The sequence below is a fragment of the Seriola dumerili genome, unplaced genomic scaffold (genome assembly GCF_002260705.1).
Source record: "Seriola dumerili isolate Sdu_G_001 unplaced genomic scaffold, Sdu_1.0 BDQW01000478.1, whole genome shotgun sequence".
Taxonomy (NCBI): domain Eukaryota; kingdom Metazoa; phylum Chordata; class Actinopteri; order Carangiformes; family Carangidae; genus Seriola; species Seriola dumerili.
This window is the reverse complement of record NW_019174733.1, coordinates 3,813,399-3,836,654: the sequence shown is the minus strand read 5'-3', so window position 1 is coordinate 3,836,654 and position 23,256 is coordinate 3,813,399. Positions and strand designations below refer to the sequence as shown.

At 39.8% G+C, this 23,256-nt stretch overlaps 1 protein-coding gene across 2 annotated transcripts; it reads left to right on the top strand.

Moving 5' to 3' along the window:
* Window positions 1–969: 969 nt before the first annotated feature.
* On the top strand, window positions 970–21,506 carry LOC111235258 (ubiquitin thioesterase Zranb1-like). 2 transcript variants are annotated; one of them, XM_022763658.1, is made up of 10 exons: window positions 970–1,055; window positions 2,333–3,384; window positions 9,795–9,982; window positions 11,430–11,583; window positions 12,427–12,498; window positions 14,242–14,440; window positions 15,198–15,318; window positions 15,714–15,843; window positions 19,086–19,315; window positions 19,542–21,506. In XM_022763658.1, exons 2-10 carry the CDS (start codon window positions 2,427–2,429, stop codon window positions 19,758–19,760), a joined length of 2,271 nt encoding a protein of 756 aa, XP_022619379.1. In that variant the 5' UTR covers window positions 970–1,055; window positions 2,333–2,426; the 3' UTR covers window positions 19,761–21,506. The 2 variants fall into 2 exon arrangements, with proteins under 2 accessions (XP_022619379.1, XP_022619380.1); XM_022763659.1 differs by lacking the exon at window positions 970–1,055 and adding an exon at window positions 1,688–1,721.
* Window positions 21,507–23,256: the final 1,750 nt, after the last annotated feature.

Here is a 23,256-nt window from a genome sequence, read left to right as displayed (position 1 = left end):
GGTACTCACCAATACGTGCAGTAGTATGTACTTTTGCAAAACCATAGCTCCTACATTTATTTTGCTCATCTATCTCTATGCGCAAAACCTACTGGTGCTTGTGGCTTGTGTCAATGACATCACATTGGAGTGGGACGGTCCTTCCGTAAACAAGGGTTGCATACATGCATAAATTTTCGCTCATGAACAAATGATTTAGTAAAGCATTCATTTGAGTGCAAATTAAATTTCAGCTTCGGAGTGTGTAGTTGCCCGTCAACAATGATGATAATAATTCAGCGCTGAGAAGTGTTGCTCCAGCTGTCATGCATTACTGCAGATTGCTTGCTGCAGTATTTTTACGATGACATCATTCCCTTACCCCCTTTAAGGGGATACCACGTGGTTTCTTGAGAGAGATGCAACACATTGTGATGCTCGAATCAAAAACAAACATGTTTTTACTGTAACTAATTGGGCCCATCGACTAAAAGAAAATTATCTCTAAACGAGGTTGTTATTAATGTTGACATTCGAGTCTGTTTTGATTTCACGGAGCCTTTTAACGGTTGGAATGAGAGACGTAGGATCTGATTGGTCAGTGTCAGGGGATACACAAAAATCAACCAATCTGCGCGGTTGGCAGATTCAGGTGGTAAATCCTGATCCTGCCTCTTAGTGTAACACGGCCCGGAGCTCTCTACTCTCTCTCGTAGTGTATTTTTCAGCTCTGCCTCGGTTACTTCTCTTCCCCTGTGCCGCCATTAAAGCCCCTCGGCTTGGTGTTTGGAAGTCGGGAAAAGGATAAAAATGATTTAAAGCGTCAAAGCGGACGACCGAGGGACGGGACTAGGGGTGGGGGGGTTTCTTGCTCCGTGGTATGTATGGACCTTCAACTGCCAAGTAAACGGCGCCCCAAAGAAGTGAATATGCGGCGGGTGACGACCAAGTGAGAGAAGCCTGAGTTCGGATTGGAGTGGGTTTCTCTGGTCGGAGGGGAGGGGGGGAGCTCGGGGAAGCTCCATTTGTTTTGGCTGCAGTGTGAAACTAAGGAGTGTAAACACAGCAAAGCAAAGGTAAGGCTTTCAACGAATCTCTGCCAGAGTTGACGAGGGCCTCTCAAACGGTTACAGGCAAAACATTATCCCGTTGTAATGTTAGCGAACCGCCAGCTAGCTTGGCTGTAATTCCTTGACTGGCAACCGAACGAACGCAGCCGAGTTGTCATGTAAGATAACTAACAGCTAGCTCGCTCCGTGGTTCTGTTTACACGCGATAATGCGTTAGTAGCTAGTTTGTTAGTTAAATAATGATAACTGCAAATACACACATGCGAAGACAGCTTGTTGCTTATTTTAGCCGAATTCTCTAATGTATGAATTATATGTACGAAGCGATTTGTCACAAGTATAAACTGGTTGAATGTGACTCGTAGCTGTCAAGCATGGTTGAGGTTCATGTGCTGATATTAATGTTCTGTTGGCCTTGAGTACACAACCTGCAGCTCTCTCTCGCAAATGTGTTGAATTTCTCACGGTGTGTTGGTAAACTTGGAGGCGTGGTGTAAACACAGTACAACCGGCTCCTCTCTGAGCTGCCTCAGCTGGCTAACAATAACTTTACCTTATTATCTTCTGTCTCGCTAATAATGTTCAGAATGTATCACGGGCACATGTGGTTTGGATTATTCAGTTTCATATGTAGGTAATAGGCTTTGGGGCGAATTCAATTTCAGTGCATCAGTAAGTGTCTTAACCAGTCACGCGCCTCCCCGCTGGGTGTCTGGTTTCATCTGCCCTTTTCTCTTGTTACCGAGCTCGGCTGTTTGGCACATTTGCCTGGTGTATATAACTTACTATATGTGTTTAAAGCCAGTGTCAGGTTTTAACAGAAATGTGGAAGTTCAGTGTTGCACCCTTCGACCTGTCACTTTTGGTACTTTGTGTGTCTCTAAACATTGCTGCCTTTGATATTTGCAACAGATCAGTGCCAGATCAAGAGCAGACATCATGTACGTTTTTGCAAGTGTCTGGCAGTGTATGACCAAATGGCTAAATGGCATAGATGGCTGTAATAAAGAATGCTTTGCTTGAATTTTTGTAATAATGCATTATTGGAGAGATTTACCACTAAATACTCACAAAGTTAAGCACCATATTTTGCCTGTTTGAGTGCAAATGCATTTCTCTCAAATGTATTGTTAATCTTTTCACCTTTCCAAAGTGTTTGCCTTTGAGTTAGAAGATATTTTGGTCTGTCTTTTCTGATTATGTAGAGTTGTCAAGTTCAAGTTCAGTATGTTTATAAGAGTCTTTTGCTAAAATGCCCTGTGTTTTTCTTCTTTGTAACATAGTGCACTGCTTGCTGTGTGATCTCCTTGAGAGTGGATCTGCCGAGCTGAGAGCCCCTCTGAACGGCAGGAAGTCTCCCTCAGTGGCGGTGCGACGATGACCGAGCTGGCTGCCAAGTGGGCTTGTGAATACTGCACATACGAGAACTGGCCGTCAGCCATCAAGTGCACCATGTGCCGCGCTCAGAGGCCCAGTGGGGGTGCCATCATTACTGAGGAGCCCTTCAAGAGCAACCCTGCTCTGGATGCCAGTCTGCACCAGTGGGACCCTGCAGGCCTCAGCAACAGCCCACCCCAAGGGGGTTCCAGCTTACTTATTTGTCCAGACTCCAGTGCCCGACCCCGTGTACGCATCGCTGATGTACCTGAGACTAGTAGCAAGTGGTCATGTCACATGTGCACCTACCTGAACTGGCCTCGGGCCATCCGTTGCACCCAGTGCCTGTGCCAGAGGCAGCACGCTCAACAACAGCATGGGCAACATGCAACACATCAAGGACATCATACCCAGCAGCCACGCAGCCCCACAGAGTCACCTCAGACCTCAGGCTCTGGGTGCCGCTCTGTTCCCTTTGTCACCAATACAGACCCCTGTGAGGAATATAATGACCGTAACAGGCTCAACACTCATGCACAGCACTGGACCTGTGCTGCCTGCACTTACGAGAACTGGGCCAAGGCACAAAAGTGTGTGGTATGCGACCACCCCAGGCCAAATAGTCTACTAACTGAACCCATAGAACTGGCATCAGAGCCTGAGAGCCAACAACCTTCCTCAAAACTTAATGAACAGGACAGGGACAACAGGAGGGGTGTTGTTGGGCAAGGAGTAGGGAGTGTGGTAGGTGGGGTTGGTGGTTGTAGCAGCAGCCAAAGGAGGTCTCCCCCTACCTCGAAACAGGAATCAGAGATGAACATGGACTTTCAGAGGATTGAATTGGCGTCAGGGGCTGGGATTGGGAGCAAAGAGGAGCTGGAGGTCGATTTCAAAAAACTGAAGCAGATTAAGAACAGGATGAGAAGGACTGATTGGCTGTTCCTCAATGCTTGTGTTGGTGAGTTTCAAGAATATATGATTTTAATGAAGCATATTTTACATGTTTTCCTTGTATTTTGTTGTACTGTAAGGTGGGTAATGAGTCATCTGAATGATATAAGGTTGGCTAACACTGTGAAATGGGATATCCCAGAACTTGTGAGAATGAATGATATAGTTGTACCATCTGCAAGGTCATTTATTCCAATGCAGTTTATATAGCCAAGTCAAGATGATCCTGAATCACATCCTACTAAAGTTGGTATACTATATATACTGAGATATCCTTTGCATTCAGCTAGTGTAAAACTTCCCTGCACAAGCAGTGTCCGGCCACCCACACTGTAGACTGGTGAATGTGGAGTGGGAGGGAGGATGAACATTTTAAAAACAACTGCTTTTTTTTCCCTCCCTCACACCGCTATCTCACTCTTTCTCCTACGTTCACCATGTCTATGTAGGGTTTGTTCTTCACACCCACTCATCTGCCAGTCCTTTTTCCCTATCTGTCTCTTTGACAGTTAATTTTTCGGTGTTACACTTACAGCACAAATGTGACAGCCACACGTGCATTTGATCCTAGTGAAGCCCTTGTCATGATTAATAGTTTTACGGGTTTTCATGTTCTTGCATTTCTCAAAGCAAAGGAATCGTTGGGTATGAAAGTCAAAGAAATATCCCTGCAGTTAGTTTTTTTCTGGTCCCACACAGGGTCTCTTACTGCATGTGACATGGTGAATTCACTCATGTCTGTGCTGCTTGTCCCCTCGAGGCCTGTCTCATCTGTTCAAAATGTCTGATGTGAGTGGGTGTGATTTCTTTTAGCATATTCAAGTGTTCACCCTCCTTATCTGATTGGAAGTGCCCCTTAATTTCTCCGCTGTCCATTGAAGGAAATTAAATCCAAGTCACGTCTGAAATCACTCCCTCTTTGCCACCAAATTCCTTACGTCTCCTTTGGAAGATTTTAGGTCTTCAGCTATCGATTATTTTCATGATCATTATCTGGCTTTTATTTGCTGAAATAATCACTTGGGAACAATGGCCGTTACAGTTTCACAGAGCACAAGTAGACATATGCATATTGTTTATTTTGTCTGACCAACAATCCAAAACCCAGAAATATTAAATTTACTGTCATATAAAACAGCAAGCATAAAACCTTCACATTTCAAAATTTTGGCATTTTTGGTTGATAAATGACTTGGATGATTAAACGATAACTAAAATTGTTGCCTATTGGCCAACAGATGAATTCACTGATTGTTTCAGCTCCAGATACTGTGTCAGAATTTTTTTGTCCTCAAATATTCCCACAATGGAACAAAAAATGTAGTGTCCATATTTTATACACTACAATTTGCCATTAAACCCACAATGCAGTGTTTCACCTTTGCTCCTGATATGACAGACATGCAAGTCACACTAATGTCCCATTTAATCTGTCAGCAGCGACACAAAATGATGATTCACAAGTATTTGATATCTCAATTTAATGCTCACTATACAGTAAACTATCAAGTGTTAATTATGTAGGGAATAGTGAGTGAGTGAATGAGGTGTGACCCAGCTGCAGTCTCAGAGGACATAGAGGGAGTGCATAGCTCAGTTGTGTTGAGGACAGGGAAGTGAGTTTGTCCTCTGTTGCTGGATAGGTTTCCCTGTCATTGACGTATAGACATCAGTGTTTGTAAACAGTGGCCCCAAAATTCTGATAGAATAGATGCCCCAGTTTCCTGAGGGGCCTGCTGCACTAAAAATAGCACAGCCCATGCAACAAACATCAAAAATAAAGAAGTCTTGGGCAACAGCAATGACCTTCGCCCCTCTGGTGAGGATGACCCTAAGCCAACTCAACTGATGTTGCTTACACATGTGGTGTCTGTGTGGGCACTTCTCCTTTCAGCCCAGTCACAATGCATTACATTCTTATCCTGTTTATGAGGCTATAAACAGATTTGTGATTGTTCATCTGTTTTCAGAGGAGTGGCTTTCATGATGTTGCTTTTCAGGGCAAATGCTGACATTGCATGTCGCCTACCTCCACTGTTCGGTAAAGATTTCTTTCAGAAACAGTGAATTGTGTTAGGAGTGGGTAGTTTCATGTTGAAGCCCAGTGCTTGGGACTTTTTGATGAGTTTGATGAGCCACAAGTGCCATTTTGACTTGTCACTTGGGTCACTCTTTAAGTGCCCACTTGTATGTGTTTGTGCAGTGTTATTGGCCCGCTGTCCCATTTTGATAGTGATTACAGAGACTTCATTTGATGACAAGGTATGTTGGAAATAGCTTTTCCAGAGAGATACAGCCAGTTATAAAGAAACACTAACCTTGGTTGTCCTGAATTAATGTAACAGCTAAATAACACTGGCTAAGTGTTAACATTAGAATTAATGTTCTTCACCAAGCTAGCCTCTCCTGCAAAAAATATATATTAATTGAATTTAGTAATTATTTTGGATAAACATGGTTTTGGCCAGTTTTTCCAATATAAATTTTGATCATCTATGTATTCTTCTGGTTAGCGGGGTCTGGAGCTTACTTATGTATCATAAGTGGGTGATGGATTGGGAAATGTCCTGGATAGTTTGGCAGTCTGTTATAGTGATAACATAGATGGACTCACAGTTACTTACATTCATGAATACCTTCATGCAGTTCTAAGTCTCCAATGCTCCTGGCTTAAGAATGTGAAAGGAAACAGGAGCACGGTCAAAGGAAGCCAATGTGAACACAGGGGGAATGTGCAAACACTAAACAATCCTGTCCCTGTCCGTGTCCTACTTTCCGTGAGGTGACAGTAGTAACTAGGGCTGAGTGATATGGGACAGGAAAATCATATAGTACTTTTGTACTGAGATATAACTCAAACTTTTGGCTATGTATAGCAAGGTAGTTACACATTCTCTGTGAAAAAAGTCTGTCTATCAGATATACACGGGAGAACAAATTATGAAAACAGAATTTGCTAAGGACTGATTTCCCACCAAGGTTTTATGCTGGTTAAATACAATAAATAGTATCCAGTAAAATTTGTACTGACATTGCATGAAAAACACTGTTGAAAATGTTTTTGTTTTTTAAAAAAGAAAAATTTACAGATTGTAGATAAATTACAGATTTGGCAATCTGTTAACAAAGAAAAGTTATTTCCACGAAGTAGATAAAACATTTAATACAATAGTAATAGTAAGTACAAGTAGTAAAGGAGCATTGGACACTTTGATATTTATCAGACTTTTGGACATACAATACATACAGTGTTCATTAATGTTGCATCATATTGAAAAAACTAAGACAATGTATATGCAAATGATCCTGTTTTCTTCTCTACCTTCGCTGCCGCTGACAGCCCTGTTGATGCAGCTCTCTTGCCAGACTTTCAGAGTAAAGTCGGGCTTCTGTATTAACACCAGGCTACTTCCTCTTTGAAGACAGGCATTTTGACATGTTATAGCAAGAAAAGCATGGGTGTAACTAATAGTATTAATAATGGCTCCAATCTACTTGGTTATTTCAGTAAGAAATGTCAGTGAGCCAACACACGCAATACTAAGAAAATTGCATGTAAATGCAGTGTTAATAACAACATTTGTGAATTTCCTTCATATAATCGTGAAGTGAAAAGTCTATATTCTTCTTTTATTAATTTGTGTAAATGAATAAAATAATCTCTGAAGATTGTTTGCCTTGTGAGACCTTATGTAAAAGCTATCAAATTGGGACTGGGTCTACTATATCTATATAACAACCATCATCTATCTTCACAACTAATAATGTTTCAGATTCAGCCCTCATTACTTACCGTTCTGCCAATGGGGTGAGATAATTTCACTTGTCTCGAGTGCAGGTTTCCTTGTTTACTTAAGTTTCTAGAAATGTGTGTCAGTGTCCTGAAATGCCACAAAATGAGGCAGATTGCTTCATTATTATAAATAAAGTTATCCTGACAAAACATGTACTTTTATTCATTCATTCATGGAAACTGGTGAAACAATTTCACCTTATTTGCTTGCTTTAAGAAATTTAAGGTCATGTGGAGAAAAGTGGGCATGCTTAGTTCAAGGCCTGCAATGAATGATTACTTACATTATCAATTTAATCTACCAATTAATTTTTTTGATGAATCATTAGTCTGTATTTGCCAGAATGAAAAAATGGCATTTATAATTTTCCACAGACCAAGGTGACATCTTCACATGTTTTGTTTATCTGACAAACAGTCCAAAGATATTCAATTTACTATCATGTGTGACAAAGAAAAACATAAGAATCCTCATGTTTTATAGAAGTTACAAACTGTAAATATTTGACATATTTGCTAAAAAAAAAGTTATTGATCAATTTTTGTTGAGTAGTAAACAAAAATATGTTTACAAAAATATGCTTATGGTGCAGCAAAGAAACCCTCATTATGTCAAACATCGCAAAATCTGGCATATTCCTTTATTCAAACAACAACTAAGAGAGAACCTTTACATGGTGGTGTTTGACCCACTGAATTGGCTGGTGGAGCAGGTAAACCTTACAATAGACTTAAAAGTACCAACATTTGTCTGACGACTGTTCATTTCACTACGATAGAGGGGACCACTCTCCACATGACTGAAGGAAAAGAACATGTACAGTGTGGAGGAAAAGGACCAGCACCACTTAGCCTCATCCATTCTCTTTCATCAGTCTGTCTTTAAGTGAACGCCTGTTTGCATATTTGTGCCTTTTGTGTTGGTCTAAAGGATCTGTGAGTACAGTACTGACTGCAGGGCTGCAGACACGCCCACACTAATGGAGTGTTTTGTGGAAAGTGGTTGTGATCCTTCTCTATCACACTGCACTGCCATTGTGTAGTTTCTCTCTTCATCTCTCACACTGCTAGCCAGCTCCACATGGCACAGCGAGTCCTTCCACCCACTCCATGTCTCTCTCGCTCTCTGTCTCACTCACACACAGATATGCAGCTGAGCATTGTGTGTGGTCCTTTGACATGAGAACAAAAGCTCAACAGTGTTTCATGCTGTCAAATGTACGAGAGAATACTACATGGGCATTTACTGTATATGCTAGAAATGGAAAGAGAAATTTTGTGTTGCTGTGTTGTATTGAAATTAATGTACACTTTCAGGTTTTGATTTTATTTTATTCTGTTATAATAACACATTTGTCCAAGTAGTTTATTCTCTTTCAACAGTGAATAACTCTGGCTTTATCTCACTGTGTTGCTGGTTTGATCACAGTAACAAAGGCTTGCGTTGGTGCTTAAACTTAAAACAGACAACATTTTTTGTGTTGAGCTGATCATAAAACCATCCACATTTAATGCTTTGTTGACTTTTATCATTGTGTGCCATTGCTTTGGTTTAGGACTTGGACTAAAGATACCCCCATTCTCTAACCTCACTATTGCGCACACACACTACATTCACACCGACTCACCTTTTTCTCACTTCCTTCCTCCATTAAAACACAGATGATGATGGGAAATGAGAAATGATTGACTTTTCTGAGCATCAAATGTGTAATAGATGACAGACAAAAAAATTTAGTTTACAGCTGACTAGTCAGTGTGTTTTTAAGGCAAAGGTTTTAGTGCTGGATCACTATAATAATAACTTATTTAGCATGATAACTTCACAGCAAAAGAGTGTAAAATATAGTATGTATGTTCTCTGCTGCACACAGTCAAATATGTTTCTTTAGTTTGACATCTTGGTGAGTTGGTCAGTAGTTCATTTTGTGCTCTAGTGGTTGACATAAATTGCATCTGTCAGTTAGTGCTAGTTAGCAGTATTTGATGCTTGCACAAAAAAACAAAGAAAAAAACACCTGCATATATTTCATCCAACACATCCTTCAACCCACACGATCCAGGACTGAAGATTAAGAGGGCAAAAAATAATGGACAGATTACAAAGTGCCCCCCCTATTGTGTTTTCCCCTTGACTTCAAAGTCGGTGAAGCTGTTTCAGCTGTGACAGAGATAAAGCACATTTTGATCTGTAATATTTTATACCTTTTGGTTGAGCACAGAATGTCCTATTCACAAGGTTGTTCTGAAGATAAGTCAATTTTGTGTCTGTTGTGCCAAGTCATGATGTGATTTTAACCTCACTGATCAACTGATGTTTGTTCAATTTTTTCTTTGATTTGTCCACAAAGTGCAATCATCAAAGTTACACGATGCAAACAAAAAGTAAACTGATAAACACCTTTGTTTTATTTATCATATTGTTTGATTTATATTCATTCTTAAGTTGTTAAATCCATCTGTGAACTTGTTTTGACAAAATGTTCTTTTTGTTCAAACTGTACACCACCTAATTGATTGTACAATTTTAAATGTCTTCTATTTATAAGTGCCAAAAGAAAAAGTCTTCACTTTAATATTACTTATTAATGTGACCTTTTCCTTTCTCCCTCTTTGTCTGGCAGGTGTGGTGGAAGGCGACCTGGCGGCTGTGGAGGCCTACAAGTCATCAGGAGGTGACATTGCACGACAGCTAACGTCAGATGAGGTGCGCCTATTAAATCGGCCCTCAGCGTTTGATGATGGCTTCACGCTGGTTCACCTAGCCATCCGCTTCCAGAGACAGGACATGCTGGCTGTGTTACTCACAGAGGTCAGTAGAAACAACCTGTAACTGTTGCAGAGGAGTCAACTGTGGATTATTCTGTGCAACAGATACAGATTTTAAGCCTTTTCTCAGTCATTAGTCATGTTACATAACTGACATATGTTTCTCATTCTCCCACTCGACTCGTATTCAAAATAAGGTTAAACAAAATTGATGAAGAAAAGATCATGAAGATTGAGCATAATAATTTTGTGCATTTTCACAAGCTTTAAAGCATAAAAAACAAATGCCTATATCAAGAAAAAAAGCTGAAGTCTCATCTATTAGCAACAGACTTCAGTCATTTAAAATTTTGGCGAGCCGTTGGTGTGGTTCATATGCTTACTGTAAAAAAAGAATAAGAACAAAACTGTATTATATAGATTGGAGGGTATTTGGTGGAAATTACACCCTTTTGTTATGGGATGATTTGAGCAGTGCTTGTTTATGAGTCAGAGTTGATGCAGCTTTTTCTTGTGAAGTCTGTTAATCTCAACATCCAATGAAATCAGCCAAGAGGAATTACAAGGGCAATGGGTTTGTAGAGAGGAACAAGGCTGGAAGTCAGCCCCACACTCATCTCTCTGTGCCTCCTTGTGTGTCAAACCTACAGAAAACCAGATTTAAATGTGATAACCTTCTATATCCAGTGTTTTGTTTGAAAAATATGGGTTCCCTGTTGTGCCTATGTGAAAAGAAGGCTCGCTGAGCTTGTGTGTGTGTGTGTGCGTGCGTGCGTGCGTGCGTGCGTGCGTGCGTGCGTGCGTGTGTGTTTGTCTGCAGTGTGCATGTACTAAGGTTGATAGCAGCTTCCATACTGTCAGCACTGTGATCCCAGATTGCCTCTCCTCCCACACTCAGTCACTGTTACAGTTTTTTTTCCAAGGGGGGTCAGTGAGCAACCACTGGATCATGCTCCAAAAATGCTTCAAAGCTGAGGATTGCTTGAACACTGAACACAGAGCCATCTCTTTTCATCCTCTTGTCCTAGAGGCAACTTGGATTAGATTAGTGAAAGTAAAATTAGCTCAGATCACAGAGTCACCTACCCAAACACACAAAACAGTAATGGCTTTTGTAAGTATTCAGACATGTAGAAAACATCTCTTCAGCTAAATAATTTCTCATGTACAGAATTTCAACTCATTGCCCTGAACAGTCCTATGACCTCTGGTATTGATATCTTTTTTAATGTTTAAACCTCCACTATTACTGCCTGTATATTTAAATTAAAAAAATTTACTTTCCATTGTACAAATAATGCCTTTAATCAGCACAGCATGCAGCTAAACTACCCCAAAAGCTGGTTTTGCATTGCTTAACTATTTTTAGGTTTTGTGGTTACTTGCAAGATGGGATCTTCCGCAGTTGTTAGCTGGGCTCAGCCTCTATCTCATATACTCTTGATATATGTAAATTATACTTCCTTTCACTTATCCTCTCTTTTTTGCAGGTGTCTCAACAGGCACCCAAGTGTATTCCAGCAATGGTATGTCCTGAGCTAACGGAGCAAATCCGTCGTGAGGTAGCTGCCTCTCTCCACCAGCGCAAGGGAGACTTCACCTGCTATTTCCTCACAGACTTGGTGACCTTCACCCTTCCTGCAGGTCAGTAGCTCATCACCAAACAAATAAACAAATATGACCAAAAACAACAGGAGGCTGTGGACTCACAAATCGATGGAAGTCATAACATGAATTCCAGAAGCTGTCAAAGTGTACTTTCAGTACTTCTTCTATAAGGGGAACTTAAAACTCTGTAGCTGAAGAAACCAAGTCAAGTCATCCCCTCTGGCTTTCCAAGTGTGTGATAGAGTTCTTGTTTTGTTTACTTGTGGCACTTGTTGTTCGGATGCTGAACGGACATAATGCTACGGTTGTCTGTTTCCAACTGCCAGAAGACGGAGGCCACTTCTGGCTCACTGTTTGAGTATTGTTCTTGCATACTGAGTATACCAACTGCCAACGGTGCATGTCTCTCGTCTCTATAACAAAGCTATATTTAGCATTTTTGCCAATGTCTCTCTGTAAAATTGCATGCTATCTCTGTTGAATTTCATTGTTGGGAATAGCTATTATGGTTCAGCCTGTTGCTGGTAGCTAAGCTAAGGATTTTTGTTATGCTGAGTGTTCAGGACAATGCAGACCTTGGCTTCTGGCCACTATAGAAAGCCATTCTGTTCAGTTCCACAAAGTCAATGCATTCATTTATTTTAGCTAAAGAATGAGCTACTGTGTTGACAAGAGCTTGGAGCATGCAGTGAAAGCCAGTGGCTATTGTGGAAAGAACAAAACATGGTGGCTTGAGTTGAAATGAACCACGACAGAAAAAATTTCTAGTTGGCCTTTTCAGTTGTAAGTTGTAAAGTTAGTTTAAGTAGAGATGTATACATAAATCAAATTAAAATTAGTTTTTAATTCTTCTATTTTATTTTTACTTTTTTGTTTCAGACATTGAGGACTTGCCCCCAGCAGTTCAGGAAAAACTGTTTGATGAGGTGCTGGATAGAGACGTACAGAAAGGTGAGATGTTTTCTCTATCAACATCACGATTTAGTGTTGCAGTAACACCTATCACATGCTGTGCTTACATATTCACGCAACTGCTTTGGGAGAGACAGAGAAACCAGATCCAAGATGACAACGGTGGTGTGGCGGCTTGGCAAACACAGGGAGCCCCCCTCACAAACTGTATACTATAACGGGAAGGCTGCCGAGCACTGGCAGTGTCATATTACTTGTATTTTCCCTCTTGCCAACGCAGTGTTTTGCCTGCCTGTTTGTCACTCTGCCAGGAGGTCTGTCTTTATCGTGTGTACCAGTTGCGTCGACCCTAATCAGCCTAATTGAGTTTTAGGGATTTCTCTGATCCCCGTTGAATGATTGTACTTCCTCTCAGCCCACACACACGCACAAATATAAACTCACATTTAAAAGGCATCACTTTTCAGTAACACTTTTCTTGCTTTAGTGCTTATTTGTGTTACCTGTTTAATCAGTCCAATGTGTCAAACATCGGGGACTGCAGGTAAAAGGTAAAAGGGAGACAAATTCTTATTTCACTTTTAAGGTGCTGTAAGTGTGTGTTTGCTTGTACTTAAGTTGTACATAAGTAACATGAAATGCCCAAGTGAACAGAAAACCTTGTATCCTTGTTAAGGGATTAAGACAAGACCAGCTAACACTGCTTAAAACCAGATTACCTGGCCATGTAAACCCTTCCATCTTTTTGAAGCGTACATGATGTGATTGCTGAGAAAACAGCAGTGTAGTGTAATGAAAAGAAAAGAAAGATCATTACTAGAGGCTTTGCATGGTTGTGTCCAAAATGATTCAATACTTAGTCTGATTTAAATTGAATGAAACCATATTGACCTTGTTTTGTTGTTGTTTTTATAAACTAAAAAGTTCAACTACTAAATAAATCACTTTCCACGGTTAAACAAAAGGTCATTTGAAAATTTCAAACACATGGTCATAGTAGGAAAAGAGTGTGTGCTCTTCCACAGCAGAGCACATTTGTCTCAGTACTCTTACAGTCCAAAATCTTCAACCCCCCAAAAAGATCTGTTAAAGTGATTGTGTAATATCATTCTATGGCTGTAAATATATGTAAATATACCAGCACTGGAAATAAATATTGTAAAAGGTTGGTTAGAAATCTCATTACTGACAATGTACGCTCACTGAAACTCAAAGCATTCTACCATCACTGATTTCCACTTGCATTTTAAAAAACAATGTGCTGTTTTGTGTTTAGCCAGTCGCATCGCAATAACACTAAACAGAAGAAGAGATCACAGTGTTCTTTCTGTTCAGCTACAAAAAGCAATGCAGCTGAACAGAGACTGGTCTTCACAAGGCAACAGATGACGCTTTCACTTGCAGAGTGCAATGTGTTTCTGCTATAAATATAAGTACAAACAGTAATTCATATCCGTGTCGGTATACCATATATCTTCTGACATCTCGCAGTCATCAGGTTTTGTGGTGTAGATGCAGATCTATTTAGACGTCATTATGTCAGTTCTATTTTGACAGGTGTGAGTAACCATTAACACTCTTCCAAACAGTCCTTTCAAATGCCATCACCTGTCTTGTAACCTCGAAAAAAAACAAAACACTGTGGCCTCTATATAACCCCAGACCACCCTTACTGCCCTAGAGGTTTTTGCAGTGTGTTCTCTTTGAGGTCCATTTCAACTGAAAGATTTAAATGTTCAGTAGTGAGATACAGGACTCAACTTTTCCTCCCCTCTTGTTTAGAACTTGAAGAGGAGTCTCCCATCATCAACTGGTCCCTGGAGCTCGGGACTAGGTTAGACAGTCGGCTGTATGCCCTGTGGAACCGCACAGCCGGGGATTGTCTGCTCGACTCAGTGCTGCAGGCTACATGGGGCATCTACGACAAGGACTCAGTGCTCCGCAAGACCCTGCACGACAGCCTGCACGACTGTTCTCACTGGTGAGGCCTGGGACTAGGAGTACAGATTACAGTGTGTTACAGATTTGCATCTAGTCTCGGGCGTATTGAAACTGTTTAGCAGACTGAATGATGCACCAAACATAATAATAGAATAGTAATGATACAGGAATTTCAGTGAGTGCAGGTGAGTTGGTGCTTGCTGCTTCTCAGGAGAATGATTTTAATGAGCTGACACCTAAATGAAGTGAATATACTGCATTTTTTATATAAATATACTGCAGACTGAATAAACGTGTATTGCTGTACTAAATTCTTGACCAATGCAGCATCAGGTTCCAATAAAAAAACATCTATGTCTCCTCCATGTTTATCCTTATACTCTAAGAATTTAGCTGAGTGTTTTACAGAGAAATGTTTATAAGAAGTGAGCAGGTTACGTTTTAGTGTCTTGCTCAAGGACACCAAAACAGCTGAAACTTGATATTCAACACTCTCAAGTTACATTTTGTTTTCCTTTGGCATTGCATGACTATGTCAGAAATTGGGGCATGTGGTTTAGTTGTAATATTTACCCAGAATCCTAAGTTTGGACTTTGATCTGGAAACTCTTGCTCTAGCTCAAAGTTGAAACTATTTAAGGCCTGATACTGATAAAATGAATAATTGCTATCTAACCTTACCTGCAACAGAGATGGAGGAATTCACTGAATAGCAGTCACTCACCTTTCTGCACAGAGAGGTCAAATAATATCATAAACAACACCAGTGTATATTTGTGTGTGTGTGTGGTCTGTAGGTTTTACACGCGGTGGAAGGAGTGGGAGTCGTGGTATTCCCAGAGCTTCGGCCTGCACTTTTCACTCCGGGAGGAACAGTGGCAGGAAGACTGGGCTTTTATCCTCTCTTTGGCTAGTCAGGTACGTGCACATGAAAGCAAACACATTAATATGGATGACAGGAGCTTGATGTGCTTAAAATGTGACACACTAATGATGTATGAATTATGCAAGAGGCTTTACTGCTCTTACTACACTGTACTTAATCTGTAATTCCTTCTGAAAGTGCATCCTGACTGTCATCAGCACTTCTCACTGCTTTGTGTGACCTCACAGACTAAGTATTTGGGCGGGTTGTTATTATATCTGGGTGTGAAAGCGCAGTAATTGTGTTTTTTTTGTGTTTTAACATTTGGGAGTATGCTGTGGTAACTTGGCAGAGGGAATGTACAGTATTCAAGAATCATCGTAATTGTAATTTCACTTACCGTGACTTTCTAACTTTTTTTCCCTTTGTGTGGTGTTTTCTTTTACAGCCAGGATCCAGCTTGGAGCAGACCCACATTTTCGTTCTTGCACACATACTTCGTAGGCCCATTATCGTCTACGGAGTGAAGTATTATAAAAGTTTCCGTGGCGAAACTCTCGGGTACACCCGTTTTCAAGGTGAGCAGTTAGTTGACTGTTTGGACTGATGTTGTTATGGTCAAATATCGTTAAATGTTGAGTGCAGCTCTGTTCCAGTGGACGTAGGACTAGACTTCCTTTGTGAAATAGTTCCAGCCTACATGTGTCTGCATAGCTGACATAGTTGACATAACTGCCCCTCTGATCTGTCAGTAATTGCTATTTACAACATGCATCAGTCTAGTGATGTTCATTTAAGGGGTATTTTAGGACCGTGGGACCCGAAATAACATTAACAACAAAACAAAACACCCCCTTTGTCATCGGAGCACATTTAGAAGTGTGATGCAGGAGAATGTTCCACACACACATCCAAACATGTGAACATGTGTAAACCATCAGAACCCTGAGTCAAACAATCCTATGGTCCACCTTTATTGCTAGCAGTAAAAATAGTCTGGATTCAATTTGCCTGCTGAGTGACGCTGTACAGGGGATGATGAAAGAGCTCTGTAAGGGCCAAGTGCTTGTGGTAAAGCCTGTCTGATGGATCAGTGATTTACTGTTGCCAGGAGCCAATGTAAAACACCCAGAGGGAGGCGCCTATAGGTTGGGGAGGGGAGCTTAGTTAAAGGGGTGACCAAGAAAAAACACAGTTGTTACTGGGAGAGGAGAGTAGCGTTACAAGGCTTCTCACTTACAGAGGTATTCAGGAGGTGTGAGAGCTGCTCTGTCTATCATGGAACTGAAGAAACACAAGACACACATACTGTTTGTATTGTGTTTTCTGCATTGTTTTGTGTATAACCAGATTCTCATTCTGTAGTTAGCCCTCACCAGATGCTAGGACATTTCCAGTGGTGGGAAGTAACAAAGTATATTTATTCAGGTGCTGCACTTTATTCTGGGGCATTTAAACAAACTAATACAAATCACTTCACGTGATGATCAAAAGGACAAGTGTATGACAAACAAAATTACGACGAAGGGGAAAAACAAAAATACCCTCAATAAGTTTCCGTACTGGTCCATCAACACCTTTTTCTCTTGTACGAGGCATAAAAATAAAACCTACAGTAGTTGGTTATGCCATCCTCAAAATAATGTAAGTATTGTACTGTAGTGTACTGAGAGCAAGGCTGATTTTTGTTCTCCTTAAATTTGTTTTATTACACTTAAATGTAAAAGTACCAAAACCTTTAATGCTCAAGGATGGGACCCTGACTCTTGTCAGAACACATGCTAAAATAATGTTTTTGATGTTCTGATAAACACTAAACTTGTATTACTCATGACACTTTGAGATGGATGAAACCAAGACAAATTAATTATTAATTATTCTTAAACATTCATGGTGTATAATCATTAAAATGAAGACTATTTTAGTAAAGTTATTTTCCAGCCACACAGTCAAACCAGCCCTGTACAGTGGTGTGTGGTGTGTGTGTGTCTCTGGAAACAACAGTTCCCCCGCTTCTGTAGCCCATGCTCCCCATTCTGCAGTGGGTTTAGTGAACTGCTCCTTGATTCAGGCAGTGGCAGAGCATGAGACACTGCCCTGTTCAACTCCCTTGTCTGCTGACCACTAGACCCTGGTTTGGATCAGATATCAAGACAGGTGCTCTTCCCATCCACCTGCCTCAGACCTCCAGTTGGGCAACAGGTTTACTGTCCTGGATGAACTAGGCAGCTCCATCTTCTCATCTCCAGAGCTCATTCCTGACCAGGGATGTCGCTATGTAGCTTGCCAGCCGGACAGGCTGGTAATCCAGTATGTCCTCGCACCTGTTCAAGGTGTTCACCTGACAAGAGCCCAGAGAAACATGTACCAGCTGCTCAGCTGCCTTCTCCTTCCACCTTGATCATAGGTTACTCCGTCGTCTGAGACACTGAGGAGAAATCTGTTGCTTACTGGGTGCAAAACAGATTCCAACATTTCTTAACACTCATCCCCATGTAGCAGCCATTAATATCCATGCCAGTGCAAATGATATTCCTTATCAGTAGTTGGAGGTACTGAAGCAGGACTTTTGTAATTAAATTCCTGGTTATCAACTACATGTCAAATGTCATGTATGCCTGCTGCAAATTTGTTTTGTAGCCTAAATTGCCAGAAACAAATGGAGGTCCGTTCAGCCCAAGCACTTTAACACACAGTGTTGGTTCCACTTCACAGTTGATTCTCAAAAAGGTCTGGGCTACATTCTATAAGCCCCACTCCCTTTACTCTTGCCAGTATTCATGTATGAATAACTACTAGAAATACTACCAGGTTACATTCCCACCAGTACATCCACACGACTGCTTCCAACATAGGAATTTAATTCATATTTCATCCAATATCAGGAAAACCATTCTGCACACTCCCCAGGCAGAACTTCTCACAGACATGTCTCTTTTAAGTCCTCATTTTAAATGATTTTATTAGAAAGTTTTTATTTCCTCCTGCTTCGACCACTGCAATTCTCTCTATGTATGTCAGTCAGACATCTGCAGCTGGTTCAAAATGCAGCAGCAAGACTCCTCACTGGTACCAAGAGGAGAGATCACATCTCCCATGTGCTGGCCTCTTTTCACTGGTTAGCAGTGAAGTATAGAATTGGTTTTCTTTTGTTTTTAAAGCACTGCATGGACTGTCACCATGTTACATCTCTGCCTGCTCATCCATCATTTCACCTCCAGACCTCTCAGAGCTGCTGATCAATCACTGCTCTCCATTGCACACACCCAGTTAAAATCCAAAAGTCAAGCATTTTCCATTGTTGCCTCAAAATTGTGGAATAGTTTGCCACTAACATTCAGCTCTTCGCCCTCCAGTGATATCTGTAAAACACTACAAAAAAACATCTCTTTTCTCTATCCTTTTATTAGTCACCATGAAACCATGACTCATCACATTTCAGCTTTTATTTGTTTGTATTTAATTCTCTGTGCCATGCTGTTGTTATGATTTTATTCAGATAATGTATGTGTTTATTAATTTACTTAAATCGTCTCATGTCTTTGCCTTCATCAGTCTATATTTGATCATTTCTGTGTTTTTGATTGGATTTGGTCAGCATTTGTTGTTCATAAATGTGCTCTATAAAGAAACTTGACCCGACTGTTTAATAACACCTGTAAAACTGGTTTCACAAAGTAATGACAGACAATATGTTGCACAACAAGGGTACATACATACCTATACACACTGAATATTGACCTTTTCCCTTAACCCACATTCATGTTCTGGAAAATAATGAAAACAAATGCTCTTTGTCTTCGTCTTCCTCTCCTTCTAGGTGTGTACTTGCCCCTTTTGTGGGAGCAGAGTTTCTGCTGGAAGAGCCCCATCGCTCTGGGCTACACGCGGGGCCACTTCTCAGCACTGGTGGCCATGGAGAACGACGGATTCGACAATCGCGGCGCGGGCGCCAACCTTAACACAGACGATGATGTGACCGTCACGTTCCTGCCACTGGTCGACAGTGAGAGGAAGCTGCTTCACATTCACTTTCTCTCAGCGCAGGAAGTAAGCACCTTGCCCGCTGTGTCTACAGATTTATTTTTCTCTTTAAATTTAGCTTATGATTGATGTTTTTTGTTATGAGCAGGAAACTTGTTTACTTGAAAACTTCACTGTGTCAACACTAGTTTAAGAGACCCAGTGGTTCAGAAGGGGAGTGTATGATATCCTGAATTTAGACTAGTCATATGAATCCATCTGATTGTTACATTTGTTTCCTCTTGTGCCTCAGATGGGAAATGAAGAGCAACAGGAGAAGCTTCTGCGGGAGTGGTTGGACTGCTGTGTGACCGAGGGCGGAGTCCTGGTGGCTCTTCAGAAAAGCTCCCGCCGCCGCAACCACCCGCTTGTCACCCAGATGGTAGAGAAGTGGCTGGATGGCTACAGACAGATCCGACCCTGCGCCTCTTTGTCTGACGGTGAAGAGGAGGAAGACGACGAGGACGAGTGACAAAACTGAAGTGGGGGGGGGGCAGGACTCCTCCCCCTCCTCTCTCTTACAATTTTACTTTATTATTGTTTTTTTTCTCCTTTCCTGACACGGACAAACTGTGAAAGCCTTCAGGAGAGGACAGGGAACCACAAGCCCCCACCCACCTTTCACCTGACAAAAGACACTGCTACTCTTCTATTACACACAGGCACTTGGACATAAAACTCATTCAACCCTTAACTCAGACCAACCTGAGACTGACAAACCCCACTGCTGCAAAACACAGATTTGGGGAGAGAATAAAGGTTTACGAATTCAGATGACCTTTTGATTTGTTTTGAGTTTCAAAATGTAAAGGAAAAAAGGAATCTTTATCTATAGATGTAAATGCATGTGGTTGTTTAAAAAAAGAGTATAAGGAAATATACCAGCATTGATTCAAATCAACACTTTATATCCGATCAGTATGGGCACTGACAAAAGCACACTTCCAAATTGATTTTATGATGTTTTTCCAGTTGTTACAAAGAGTTGGCTTGTTTAGCATTTTGTTTTTGAACGGGCAGGGACAAAGCCAATAAATATCATTATCTTTAGAGAACCAGAGATTGTGTAATAATAAATTACTTTAATCCTTATTACTAAGCACTGCACATTTATTAAAACATTTCTATATAAATACAGTATCATTGCTTGAATTAAGGTCATTATATGAAGCTGAAAAGGGAGACTTTCCCTTTACAAGTCAAATCTACACTCACTAAGGTTTAGCACACAAACATTCATGTTGGATCTTTGGTTTACCTTTTTTTCAGACTGACTGAACTGAAGTGTGTGTGTGTGTGTGTGTGTGTGTGTGTGTGTGTGTGTGTGTGTTGGGTTTTTCTTCTCTGAACTTACTCTACATATTTATTGTTTGGAAACTTATTTGAGCTAATAAGAGCTTTCTGTATATTTTTTTTCTCCTTTTTGTGGTTTTGTTAATTATTCTCTCAATCTTGATGAAGACATGTTGCACAGAAACATTGTTGCTGTGAGGAAAGAACCAACCATGACCATCAGTGAAAAGTTTACTTATATTGTTGTGTGCAATTTAGTACCTCATTTGGATGCCTAAAATCTGGTGCTTTTGTTTTTTGGGGGGCAGGTGAGAGTGGGAGTGAGACACATTCAATGTCGACATAAACCCAGAGTCACGCTTCTCTCTTCATTGTCTCCTACTTCCTTTTTTGTCCCCTCTTTCCTTACAGCATTTGTTGTCACAGTCACCCTCACGGTACACATCAGTTCACCTCCTCTGTAATGCCTGTTTGTTGTCATTATGTGAAGACATCTTTAGTTTTTGTTGATTAAGGTTGTTGTGAAAGACTGCAACATATAAAACCAAAGCTGACAAAAAAAAAAAAAAAAAAACACAAGTTTTTGTTACCTTTTTTGCTGTGAATGTTTGCATTTTGTTTTTTCTTGCCATTGCGTACTGTAACCTCTTTCGTGTTTCATTCGAGTCATACACGTTTTGAGCATCACCTGTATGTTGCTTTGTATTTATGCAATAGTTGCAGTTGTGACAATGATGGTTTGTGGATTTAGGCCTGACTTCACTATACAGAGTGTAACGCAAAGAACAAGTAAAATAAGGAAAAAAAAAATAAAGGAAAACCGTTTTGAATGTCCAACGAAACTGTTTCTTGTCTGATATTCTTAGTCACCAACTCTGTTATTTCATGTATGCTGTTTTTACATGTTCACAGATTAAAAACACAACACAAGCTCTTCTGAGGCATGTTTCCAACTTCCTGTGTTATGTTTTGTAGCACCCTCTAGTGGATTAAAATTTCTGACACTTCCTACTACAAACAAATCAGTTTGTCAACTCAAGTTGACAAGTGACAAGAAATTAATGCTTCTTTAAACCCCTTCCAGTAAATTAGTATTTATGAACAATTAATGATGATTTACACCATACCCACTATAGTGTAATTGTATACAGATATAAGAACATTTATTAAAGACTTTATTAATAAATTTGTCAATAATTACAAACATCTCCCATGAAGCATCTGCAACTTGTGTACAAACAGTTAATCAATGATGAGATAATTTTCTGTTTCATGATTACACACAAAAAGAAATCCTTAGTGTGTTATAAAACATTTATTAACTGTTAATATACATACAAATTATACGTACAAATTATCCAAAGATGTCATGAAGACATGATGCGCTTGAAAACCCATTTTTGGCCTTGGAAATGGGGCAAAGGTTGGTCTGACAATTATTGTCATCAATGATTGATCTGCAGTAAATTTTCTCACTTTTTATGCCTTACTACACTGCGGCTTTTTTTATGGGGTGGCAAAGAAATGCAGTGGTTAATTACTATATTGCTATTACTATAGTATGAAGTTTTATTGCCTTATTATAAAATTACATTTGTTGACGGTTTTATGACTTACTATACTATCACATTTTTTGATGTTTTTATGCATTACTATACTATTATGTTTTTTGGTGTTTTTAGGCCTCATTATACTATAACGTTTTATACCTTACTATACTATGACATTTTTTGCAATTTTTATGCCTCACTTTACTATGACGTGTTTTAAAGTTTTTATGCCTTACGATATTAGGACTTTTTTGACGTTTTCAAGCTTTACTATCCTATGAATTTTTTATGCCTTACTATAATATGAAGTTTTTTGACATTTTTATACCTTATTATACTATGAAGGTTTTTGCCATTTTTATGCCTTACTATACTATGACGTTTTATGCCATTTTTATGCCTTACTATACTATGACATTTTTTGACAATTTAAGGCCTTACTATTATATGACTTTTTATGCCTTACTATACCATGACATTTCATGCCTTAATATACTTAGATGTTTTTGACATATTTAGCCTTACTTTACTTTGACATTTTTTGCCATTTTTGTGCCTTACATGTTATGACATTTTTATGCCTTACTCTAATATGACGTTTTTATGCCTTACTATAATATAACGTTTTTATGCCATACTATAATATGACTTTTTATGCCTTACTATACTATGAGGTTTTTTGCCATTATTATGCCTTACAATACAATGTTGTTTTATTCCTCTATGCCTTAATATACTATGCTGTTTTTTTTGTTTTTTTTTACATTTTTACATTTTTAAGCCAAACTGCACTATGACGTTTTTTTTTTGGCATTTTTATGCCTTACAGTACTATTTCATTTGATGCCTTACGACACTGTTACGTTTTTATGTCCTTTTATGTCTTAATATACTAAGGTGTTTTTTTGACGTTTTATACCATACTATACAATGACGTTTTTTGAGGTTTTATGCCATACTATACTATGACGTTTTTTGACATTTTTATGCCTTAATATACCAAGATGTTTTTTTTGACGTTTTATACCATACTATACCATGGCGTTTTTTGAGGTTTTATTCCGTACTATACTATGACGTTTTTTGGCATTTTTTTGCCTTACAATACTATTTCATTTGATGCCT